Source organism: Microtus ochrogaster, chromosome 17 (assembly GCF_000317375.1).
Source record: "Microtus ochrogaster isolate Prairie Vole_2 chromosome 17, MicOch1.0, whole genome shotgun sequence".
NCBI classification, from domain to species: domain Eukaryota; kingdom Metazoa; phylum Chordata; class Mammalia; order Rodentia; family Cricetidae; genus Microtus; species Microtus ochrogaster.
This window is the reverse complement of record NC_022019.1, coordinates 35,737,558-35,749,449: the sequence shown is the minus strand read 5'-3', so window position 1 is coordinate 35,749,449 and position 11,892 is coordinate 35,737,558. Positions and strand designations below refer to the sequence as shown.

The window sequence follows — 11,892 nt, the reverse complement described above, 5'->3', positions numbered from 1 at the left end:
AACAAACAGTTAAAGATTAAAATTGACTTTTTAATGTTTTCCCATTGAAATGGAATCAAATTGGCAATAATACTTAAAGAGAGTGAGTGATGTTTCTCTGCTTCTAAATCCTCAGCTCACACATAGGAATTGGCACCAATTTTTATGAGTTTTGGGTTGTAGGAACACTGCAGTTTGTTATATTGTTTCTTGTAGCAGTCTGTACTGTTTTGTACATAGTATTCCTTACCCCACCCAGCAGAAAAAAAAATCAACAGCTTTGCCACAAATACTTAGAGTTTCTGGGAAAATAGAAGGCTAGATTAGATTGTGCCCACTTTGCTGGGGTGATACTATAGTCTGTGTGTTAGGCATAGAGAACGGAGAAGGATGAGTTTAGTGATGGTTCGATTAGAAGGCAGAAATAAAGCACTGACTAGAGCATGAGACTAGAATACTTTCTGTCCAGTAAAGTATTTCAAAAAAAACGATCTATCTGTCTAAAAAGTGCATAAATGTATTCTGCAGATTTGACCCTCTCCACAATATATATATATATGCTTTTCCATCTAGATTTTGGTGTTTGTCCTTTTGTGTTGGTGTTTTGTTTGTTTTTGGTTTTTGGCAGGGTTTCTTTGTATAGTTCTGGCTGTCCTGAAATTCAGGCTAGCCTCTAATTCTCAGACATCCTCCTGCCTCAGTCTCCTGAGTGCTGGCTGGGATGAAAGGCATGTGCCACCACTGCCAGGCTGGTGTTTGTCCTTTTATAATAGGCTGTTTCTAGAGATGTGTTTTCCATCCACCTGGTTTATATTTTTTTCATGAACACGGTAAGTGGAAATTACTTCCCAAGAAAGAAAGGGACTTGAATTTTCCTTAATATCTAAGGTGCCTTAATGCTGCTTTTGAGGATGAAAAGTGGAGTTAGTTTTGGCTCTTTGCAATTCCATTAAACTCCTCCCCCGTGTATTTTCTAAGGTTTGCTCATTATAATTGTTAATTATATTTTTAAAATTCATTTTTAACAGCAGTATGTGAGCCTGACTCTAAGAGCCAGCAGCAGGCCTATGAGCTGCGTGAGGAGGAAGAGGGTCTCTGGGGTTGGACCTAGCGTGTCTGGAGTTGGCGGAGGGGAGCGCTCTGGAGGGGTGGCACACACTGCAGTCACAGTCCCTCCCAAGGCTGGTTGAGGCACCTCACTGGTGACGGGTCTGAAAGCACGTGGCTACGTCATGGAAAGCCAGTCTTTTCAATGCAAACTTCAACTCCTCCTCCCTCCAATGCCTGTAACTCACAGCCAAGGCTGGGCGAGAAATACGGAGGAGAGATTTTCCTCATGCTCACGGTGCCTGGAGACTGGAAGGAAGAGTGTAAGGAAGGAGGAAGGAAATTTGTGGCGCTTTCTACCTACTACGAGACTGACAAGGGGAGGGGGCATCTATATTACATCTTCTCTTCGTGATTAAGAACTGCAGTTTCAGTCCAACCCCACGGAGCTCTGGTGACTGCTTACTTAAAAAAAAAAAAAAAAAGAAAGAAAGAAAAAAAAATTGGCCGCGGGAGAGAGAAGGCTCAGTCTTTGGCTGCCAGATCCATTTAGGAGGTGGTATCGGTGTATGAGTGTGTGTGGTGGTGTTTTGTTTTTATTTCTTTCTTTCTTTTCTTTCTTCCTTTTTTATTTCCACCCCCCCCCCCTCCTTTTTTTCCTTCTCTCCTAGGGGCTACACAATGGCAGACTTCTCTCGCTAAGATGAATCCGGCTTGCCTTCTGCAGATCCGCCCATCCTCAGTTCCATTGAGTAAAAGGCTATGATTTTCTCTTTGGGGATCTTTTGTGCAACACTATTCTTCCTGATTAGTTCTGGTCTCGGCTGGGATTTCTTTGCTTTTTTTGGTTTGTCTTCATGTGAAAAAGGATTTTTTTCTCTCCAACCCTTTGGTCATGATCCAGTGGTAATCAAGAGGGGATAAATCATTCACCCTGGCCGAGAAAAAACAATCGCTGAGAAGTCTCAAAGAGATATACCACGTGAGGGGAAAAAACTGGGAGAAGATCCGGAATATTAACGTTTTTCCTATGGTAAAACCGGTGCCCCTCTTCAGGAGAACTGATTTCAAGTTATTATTATGCAACCACAAGGGCCTCTTTTTTCTCAGGGTGTCTAAGCTGCTGGGTTGCTTTTCGCCCAAATCAATGTGGTTTCTTTGGAACATTTTCAGCAAAGGAACGCATATGCTGCAGTGTCTTTGTGGCAAGAGTCTTAAGAAAAACAAGAACCCAACTGGTAAGCAAAGCATGCATCATATTCTGTTTTTCCTCGTAATACCCTGTCTGTTGCTCACCGAGCTAGGTCTGCAGTTTTGCTATGCAGGCCAGGGAACATGCAAGGAACCCGGACAGTGTTGCATACAGAGGTGTTGCATGAATAAACAAGTAGCCACCGCCGGATCTACGTCCTCTCGACCCGAAAACCCTGATCAACAGCTCCTAGCTGTGACACGATCCATCACTAGGAGGGAGGAGGAAACTTTTTTAGAATCCCCCCCACTAAATGGATTTGGTCTCCCGTGTCTGGTGGAATATTGTAGGGCTTATGGCTTATGGCTGTGCCAGGAGAAAGAGCGGCGAGCTTGCCTTACTTCTGCTCCTCCGGAGACTTTCTGATTAGCTTGCACAATATTCGCCACCCCATCACCTTTAGCAAAGTAAAAGCGCCCCCTCCCTCATGACCTGGCTCGTCCGTCAGCCCCCGCCTCCCTCCCCCGTCCAGCTCTGGGTGTTATTAACTCATTCCCTAGTCTGCCTCTAACACATCCAGCCTGCGAACAGTCAACACTGGAGCAGGGCTTGTGCCTGGGGGAACCAGGACCCAGAGGACAAGCCCATATACCTCTAGTATATGCCATTTAAGTCCCTTCCCTTTTAAAATCCCGTGTGGAAACCCTGTGTGTGGTTCCCAGAATGACCAGCGGGTCCCTGACTTATGCCTGCTGGAGATCATGCGCCTAGATTTCAAAGGGCTCCAACCAGGGAAACTTGCAGTATATTACATAAGAAATGCAAATGCAGGTGATTTGGGGAGTCGGTCCCAGGGGTTTACTTCCCTGTGTCTGGTATGAGGCATTTGGGACTAACGGAGTTGTGGGCGAGTTACCCTCAGGCAGCCAGGCTCGGAGGGCTGCCTGGTGGTGGCAGCTGTCTCAAAGGAGACTGGGTGAAGTCTTTTCTCAAATCAGTCCTGCTGTCCACAAGGAGTGTGCGGCATCCCTGGCTGGCATTGTGTGGGAAGAGACCTGGAGCTCTTTTCTTTTTTCTTTTTTTGGTTTGTAGTCGTGCTGGAGGGCGGGGAAATCATCTGTCCTGCGGCCGCAGCGGGGCGATTAAGGCTGGCACTGCGGCGCACTAGATCATGGCTCTCCGCGGCCTCCCTGACACCTGGAGTTCAGAGCCAGCCACGCTGGCCTGGCATCCAGACCTCCCACGAACGGGCAGCAAGTGGCTGCTAGCTCCCAGCCTCTGAACCTAGCAAATGTAGCATCGCCTGGATGACGAGAGCGGAGGGGGCTGCGGTCCTGTGGCTGCAGGGAGAACAGTGGAGCGTGGGTGGGCGGGGTTGGAGGCAGTGGGTGTGGAGGTCTAGGACGCTTTGCAGGCACCACTTCTGCAGCAAAAGGCAAGGTGCATGACTGTTGTTAAAGAGTGTCCAAAAGGGCAGATGTTCCTATGCTCAGGCCAAGGGAAGTTGCTTCTAGCTGGGAAGCTTAGAGGACTGTGGAAGCTGTTGGCTTCCAGGAAGGTTCCCTGCTGCAGTGGAGTTGTTGCCTCTACCCTACAACCAGGGTCCCTAAGTTCTAGATCCACACCCTGTCTAACCAGCCTCCTCCACTGTTTCCTGTCCTTAACTAGCCAACGTTTAGTGACTCTGGTATGGTGTTCTCATCTTGAGACTTGTCTAAAGGGACAGCAGACTGGACACTTTACTTAGCAGAGCGTTGCTGATTCAGGCCCAGGGTATACTCCTGGTTCTTGGCATTCAGTCTAACATTATAGATGCCTGGTTCAATTACCCACCTACATCTACAGCACTGGTTCATGCCCTGAACATGAAAATACTGCCTGCAGGACTTCCCAAAGTGGGACAGGTCAAAGGGTATAAACCTTGTGTTTTTCTGTGAAAAGATTTAGCTCTCCTCTGAGAACGGAACACAGTTTAAAAAAAAAAATCTTCTTTTTTTGAGACTTGGCTATTTGTCTAGGTACCTTGAAGTCAATCCTTCCAAAATATTGTTTGGTGAGTGGGAAATAATTCAGCAGGAAAAAACAGAAAGTTTGTTTCGAGGTCTTTATGTTTTTATTGTAAATATTTTTTACTGGAAATGCCAATCCCCCCACCACTCAGCTCAATATCTTTTTATTGTACTTCCCCTCCCCACCTACTTTCATCTCTCTAGAGTAGTTTTCTCTCTCCAAAGTGTTTTGGAAGGCACTAAACAAATGACTATTTATTTTCAGAGCAATTTATTTTGCAGCTTATATTTCACTTGAGTGTGAAGTGATGGGCTAACTTATGGTACGTCTGACGACATCATCACATAGTCTAATAGGACAGTTAAGTCTTAGATGCCAGAGATTTGAGTTCATATTGGAAGTCTGAGAATTTAGGAGATTTAAAAAAATAGAACATTGATGTATCAAACTATGCAACTGTTATTTAAAAGGCTTTGATCATTTCAGCTGTACTCAAACCCATGCCTGCCATTTCCTATGAATATTGTACTTGGTGAGGTCTATTTTCCTGATATTAACACAAAACCTATAATCATTTGCAGCCTTTTGATCCCAAGATAGCAATACAACTAAGAAATTAATTGGGTAATAAAAATAAAACAAGGACTAAACTCCACTTAACTGTTAAAAGCAAAAAGAACAGATTGACTACTACCTATTACATTATCTTAAATCTAAAAGGAGGACAATTAACTGGTTTCAAATGAAAAATCTTGACAGAATTCTGCCAAGCACTAGGGAATTGGTGCAAAGCATTCTTTATTATTTCAGAGACATATTTTAAGTTGGTTTTTCTTCTCTATTTTTGCAAGTTATAAAATAATTTACTGATTATTTTTAGTTCTTGAAATCATCAACATGTATGGGGAGTTGGGCTAAAGGTTTTGGAGCAGGTTAGTGTAAAAATAAGCAAATAATAAAGGGAAGAATTTACTACTTTGTCCTGTAGTTGTGTTACGTGATCTCTAATGAGAAGTGCAGCATGTATTTGTGTTACACATTCTTTTAAAAACTAAATCACAATAGTTTACAATGTTTGAATGTAAAGTAAAATCTACTAATTTGGCAAAAGTATCTAGTGCTTCAAAGTACAGTGATTATCAGAGAACACATTTGGGTGCACACACGTGCTCAAATGTCCTACTTTCTGCTATTTCCTAGCTGAGCAATAGCTGTGCATTTAGAAGAAATGTTACCTGCTGTAGCTTTTGCTGTATGAGTCATGAAAGGTGACTGTATTTTAGGCAAATAATTAAATAGGAAGAATACTAAGTACAAGGTGCTTATTTTTTTCTGGAGAAGGTTCGGTATTATTATTTTTTTAACCAGTGAAATTGTTTAGAATGACCAGTAACAGGCTGGCTTAGAAAATAATCTAGGTCACTGCTCTTGAAGCAAAGAATTATAAGGTAATAATATGAGTGATAAGCATAAGGTTGTGTCATGCTGCCTCTTCAGATCTATAAAACAAGCAAAGGAAGCCAGGGACTCTTTCACACACTGTACTCAATACACTACATAAAAGACCCCAAAGCCTCTTCACCATGCTAACACTTTCAAAAACTCAGATTTTGAAATACTTTACAATGTGTGAGAATATTCTTGAATACACATGTTTGTGGTAGGAGGATATATAGGAAGCAAATTACCTAGACATGGTTCTATATAATGTTCTGGGAACATTGCACAGACTTGTGGCTTCGGTGTTCTGTCAGAGCTTTTTGAAGTGAGAAAGTAGGGAGATAGGGAAGGAAGAAAGAATAAGCACCCTCTTTCCATCATTCTCACCCTGAAGTCTTATTTAAGAGTTCTGTAGAGCTGGGTGAGCCACAAACTGGCAAGACCTGCATTTCTAAACACCAAGTGTGCAGCAAATGAAGACATCAAATTCAGATAGCATAGATAGAACAAGAAACAGGTGGAAAGTTCTTGTAACCTTCTTAAACTGAGTTCCAGAAAGTTTTAGTTGCTGAGGTGGTAAAGTGAGCCATAATGAGAAGTGGCATTTTATGAACCAAAGGTGACATTTTTAGCAAATTCTAAAGAATTTCTAAGAACTGAATTACAAAAAGAATGGATTTCCTTTTCTTTTCTAGATGTTAACATCCAAGTTAACAAGTATAAAACTTGTTATCAACACCTAATAATGTGCGCTTACCTTCAATAATGAAGATGATGTTGTTCAAATGATGCATCACTCTTTGAATGTATTAAAGCTAACTGTATACTGTGCTTCACTTTCCAAAATATCCATAATTTAACAAGACACACATTGGAAACTTCTGTGGTTTTATACAAATGGTAACAAGGACAACAACCAATGTTTTTGCTCCTTTGCTAATTTTGGCATCATGCCTCACTCACCCTGACTCATAAGTTTTCTATAAATGTTATGTATATGTATCAAAATGGAAGCATTTTTTTCCCAGATAGTTTCTTATGCTTTACAGGGAACTGTTGTGTTTCTTAAAGAATGGGGCAAAAACATTCTGCCTCTGAGTAGTTTAAAATAGTCACTGCATTGTACCTAGAGTTAAATAACAAATAAAAAATTTGAGTCCAACTTAGCCCTACCCTCAAGTCAATGTGGGTCAGGGATAGATACATTGTTCCTTAACTTTGGTTTATGTGTAGATCCAGATCTGAGTTGAGCCTGGGCATTGACTTTTTGGTCATTTTCTGAGTAAGATGCCTCAATTTCTTAAATTTCCTGAGATGCAGTTCCAGAGTTTTGCTATTCTATTTTGGAAGAGTCATTCATCCTTATGTTCTCGCTGTGTGTTTCTCCAATTGCTACAAAACAATGCTTTTACTTTGGTCAAGGGTGGTTAGGGAAGTTAAAAAGAGGAACTTCTAGGATTTTTGAACATGGAGGGCAAAAAGAAGAACAAGGAACAGGCTTACAGAGAACCTGTTTTATAGAAAGCACTGACAGTGGTTTTGGATATTACTGCACTTCCCATTTCCTGACAAAGATTCTGCTTATAATATGCAGCATACTTGGAAATACTAAGTAAGATGAATAGTGAAAAGGTGATCGTTCTAAAAGCTGAACCATGGAACTCTGTCACTGTCAGTATGATAGCTGGTCAAGTTTATTCAGTGTTCTTTTCTGAATGACGAGAACAAAACTAAACTGAACTAAAAGCACAAATATAAGTAGGTAAACAAAAATGCTAGCAATGACATCAATGTCTGGCTCTTTGGATACCTGAGTGATTTTACAGAAGTGTCCTGAATCCAAAACACCTGAGGCAATGCAGGCTATTCCTCATACTTGACCCTTCTCTAAAAACCCAAGTCATGGGATTATTGCATGTGCTCTGTCAAACTTGTCCCTAAAATTCACAAATGAAGTTTGAAGCCCTTCCAGTACCCTATGTGGCAAGGTCTGCTTCATTTTATTTTCTGATCCTTTCTTCTTTCTTTTTCCTCAAAAGTTGAGTGTTTTGTTCTTCTTTTTCTCTTTGGAGCTCCTTTCTCTAAGGCAAAACCTAGGACCCTTCTTTGTGGCATTTATTTATCATCTAGTTATCCACCTATCTACTTGTTCATTATCTAATTATTTATCTACTTATCTATTTATTTGTTGTCATTGTTGAGTTGGCAGCTGTCTCTAAAGCAGCCTTCTTATTTCTAGTATTTCTTTTGCAGCTGAAAAAAAAAATGGTGATTTTCCAACTTTTTTGCTCCATCCACTACCAACTATCAAACTAGTCTGCTTTTATCCAGGAGCCACTTTAGTAAGGTGAAGGATGCTGGGACACAGTGCTCTTGGAATGAATGAGAGGCTTGGAGTGTGTATCAGGCAGCGACTACAAAGCTTGGTAGAAGCTATGGCTTTGGGTGGAGGCCCCTGGTCTCTAGAGAACTGTTAACGTTATTTGTTCTGTTCAAAGCCTTAAACTCTGCAGCTGTTCACAACGTGGAAACCCGTTGGAGATCTGACTGCTGCGAGGGGCAGGCTTCCTTCTGGCAGGGTTGCTGGACTGAGACTCGCAGGTTAGAGCCTCAGGGGCTCTGCTAAGCAACGCAATGGGGCTGAAGCTGCCGCTGTAGCCGCCTTCGCGCAGGAAGTTTCTGTTGCCACGGAGATGACCTCTGACCCCTAGAGTGTCTCCGTGGCCCCTTTGCGGGTGCTGTGGTTGCTATGGGAACTTCAGTAGCCAGGATCCTGGGACTAGAGCAACTAATGAACAAGGACAAGGCCTGTGGCAGCTGCTCTGCCCAATTCCTTCCTGGCGCTGGAAGCATGGTTGCCCTGTGGACCCGAGGGTAAGGGAGCTCCACCTGCTGATGACAGCGCAAGAACTGAACTTTGGTCCCAACCCACAGGTGGCCACCTCTGCCGGTTCCTCTCCTAGGCTGTTTTAAAGAGAATATGCTGCAGAAGGGAGCTGGGCTGTCTCCTCTTTTTTGTGTAAGCCAGAGATTGGGAGCCTGTTTCAGACTACAATTCTAGGCTCTGTTTCCTCATTTACTTTCAGGAGACTTGCATACATTGCTGAAGTTTTCTGTGTTCCAGTCTGGGTGCAGTCTGAATGGATTTGATTAAGAATATTTTAAAAGCAGTACCACCTTGCATAGTTTTGATTTCTGAAACCGTTACATTTAGTCTACTCCCGTCTCCCCTGTCCCCTTCCCTGTGTCCATGCTGACTATATCTAAGCTGCGTTTTATCAGATGTGGGGCCACCTTCAAGCTCATGAACCGCTTGCTCTTCTTCCTATTGTGTCGGCTTCTCACTGGGAATACTAGTGACTGCAAAGCTGGTTCATAACCGTAGGCACAAACACAGACAATACCCCTCAGACCTGGAAAAAGAAACGACAAAGAGCTACTTAAATGTTTCCTAGAGCTGTGAGTTTGCTGTTAAGATGGTGTTATCACTTGATCCATTCTGTCAAGATGCCTTTCCCTGGGGGAACGGCTAAGCATTTTGAAGGATGGGATGAATGCACTGCCCCACCTTCCTCTTTGGGTTTAAACATCTCAGTTATTAGTTTAAAAAGGAGAATTCTCAGGTATACTTCCAACTCCGAAATTTATGAAGTTGTTCAGGACCACAGGTTCTTTGTTAAGCATACACTGTCCATCCTCCCCCCCCCCCCTTCTCTTTTGCTGTATATTCCAGACTAACATAGACTCACCATTCTCTTGCCTCAACAGAGTACTGGCATTAGAGGCAGGTATCCAGCACACTGTTTTCTAAACTTAATAAACTTAAAAAGTTCTCCTTTGCTTCAGGTGTTGCTGCAGAAGAAGCAAGATGAAGAGTTCTAGCATGAAGAATTTTAGAGTAGACACAAGCTGGCTCAATACTAGTTCAGAGCTGTAGGCAGAGAAAGAAAAGCTAAGGATCAACAATGACAATATAGAAGGCTTGTTATAGTGAACAAAAATGAATTATAATGACTGGTTAGGAGTTAGTCACTAGAGAAAGGCTCAAGATGGATTGGCATGAAAAAATCAGCATGGTTTAAGCTTTGAGCACATAAGAGTAGTCTACTAAGAATTCAGTGAGAGTAGGGTTGTGCATAGGGAGTGGGAAGTGGTGCAGTCAGAAGGTAAAGAAGAACAGGTCATGTGTCATTGTGGCAGCCCTTGCCACAGTGTGGAAAACAGCTTTGAGACAGGCAAGACTGAAGAAAGGGCATAAAGAAAGCAAATAATATTCTAAGAGATGCTGTGGGTCCCAAAGGAAGGTTCTGGAGAGGAAGTGGAGTCAGTCTGAATGAAACAGTAAATTTGTAAAGAAAGTCAAAGGAGTCTAGAATTTTCTGTCTGTAGGTTTTAAGCCTTCAGCAGTTTGTCAGTAATACATTGATTTTGCTTTGAAACCTGAAAAGCTGTCCAGACTGTCCTGTTGAGGATTCAAGAAACTTAGTAACAAGTCAGAAACTTTGACAGGTTTCTTTTTATTTTATTATTAATATTTATTTCATTTATTTTATATACTGACCATAGTTTCCCCTGCCTCCTATCCCCCTCTCCTCCCACCTCTAATCCATCTCCTCTATCTACTCCTTCTTCATCTCTATTCAGAAAAGGGTAGGCCTCCCATGGGCATGACAGATCAGGTTGAGGCAGGACCAAGCTCCACTGCCTGCATCAAGGCTGGGTGAGGTATTCCAGAATGAGGAACAGGTTCCCAAAAGCCAACTAATTATCAGGGACAGGTCCTGATCCCACTGCTAGGGGCCTTACAAACAGACTAAGTTACACAACTGTCACAACCATGCAGAGGGCCTAGGTTGGTTCCACGTAGGCTGCTTAAGTGCTGGTCCAGAGAACATCCTCCCTTTCTTCAGGAGGACTCCCAGAGCTTGCTGCAGTGCTTGGATGTGGATCTCTGCATCTGCTTCCATCAGCTACTGGATAAAACCTCTCCGATGACAATTGGGGTAGTCTGATTATAGTAGATGGTCTGTTCAGGCACCCTCTCTACTCTTGCTGGGAGTTTCACCTGGGGTCATTCTTGTGGATTCCTGGGGGTTTCTCCTAAACCTCAAAATGGGTCCCCATCAAGACTTCTCTTTCATTACTCTCCCCTTCCTTCCTGTCCCCAACCTGCACCCAGCCTGCCTAACTGACTCCCTCAAGTTCCCACCCCTCTACCCCCTCACCTAAGAGATCTCCTCTATTTTCCTTTCCCTGGGACATCCATACCTCCTCTTTGGCACCCTCTTTGTTATCTAGTCTCTCTTGGGCTGTGGATTGTAGGTTGGCTTTCCTATACTTTGCTCATATTACCTACTTATGGGTGAGTAGATACCATGTTTGTTTTTCCGGGTTTCGGTTACTTCACTCAGAATGATTTTTTTTTTAGTTCTATTTATTTGCCTGTAAAGTTCATAAGATCATTGTTTTTGCAGGTGAGCAAGACTCCATTGTGTAAATGAACCACATTTTCCTTAGCTAGTCTTCAGTTGAGGGGCATCTAGGTTGTTTCCAGGTTCTGGCTATTATGAATAATACTGCTTTGAACATATGGTATGATTGAGAATCCTTTGGGTATAGTTGGGTCTTGGGGTAGATTAATTCCCAACTTTCTGGGAAACCACCATATTGATTTCTAAAGTGGCTGTACAAGTTTATGCTCCCACCAGCAGTGGAGTAGTGTTTCCCTTACTCCACACCCTTTCCTACATAAGCTGCCATCAGTGTTTTTGATCTTAGCCATACTGACAGGTGTAAGATGGTATCTCAGAGTCATTTTGATTTGCATTTTCCTGATGACTAAGGATGTTGAGCAATTCTTTAAGTGTATTTGAGCCATTTGAGATTCTTCTGTTGAGAATCCTCTGTTTAGATCTGTATACCACTTTTAATTGGATTATTTGGTATTTTGATGTCTAATTTCCTGAGTTCTTTTTTTTTATTGAGAAAAGGAAAAAAAAAAGAATCCACCTCCTCCCAGCCTCCCATTTCCCTCCCCCTCCTCCCACCCTTCTCCCCCTCCCCCAAGCTCCTCTCCTCCTCCCTCTCCAGTCTATAGAGCAGTCAGGGTTCCCTGCCCTGTGGAAAGTCCAAGGTCCGCCCCCCTCTGTCCATGTCTAGGAAGGTGAACAACCAAACTGGCTAGGCTCCCACAGAGCCAGAACATGAAGTAGGGTCAAAACCCC

The 11,892-nt window shown here is 42.8% G+C and overlaps 1 protein-coding gene across 1 annotated transcript in view; it reads left to right on the top strand.

Annotated features, from left to right (window-relative positions):
* Positions 1–1,174: 1,174 nt before the first annotated feature.
* Fgf14 (fibroblast growth factor 14) overlaps positions 1,175–11,892 on the top strand; it is a 477,073-nt gene continuing 466,355 nt past the window's right edge. Inside the window, exon 1 of the mRNA XM_005355704.3 lies at positions 1,175–2,264. Within this exon, the coding sequence (XP_005355761.1) occupies positions 2,057–2,264 (208 nt within the window). The 5' untranslated portion in view covers positions 1,175–2,056. The remainder of the gene's footprint in view (positions 2,265–11,892) is intronic.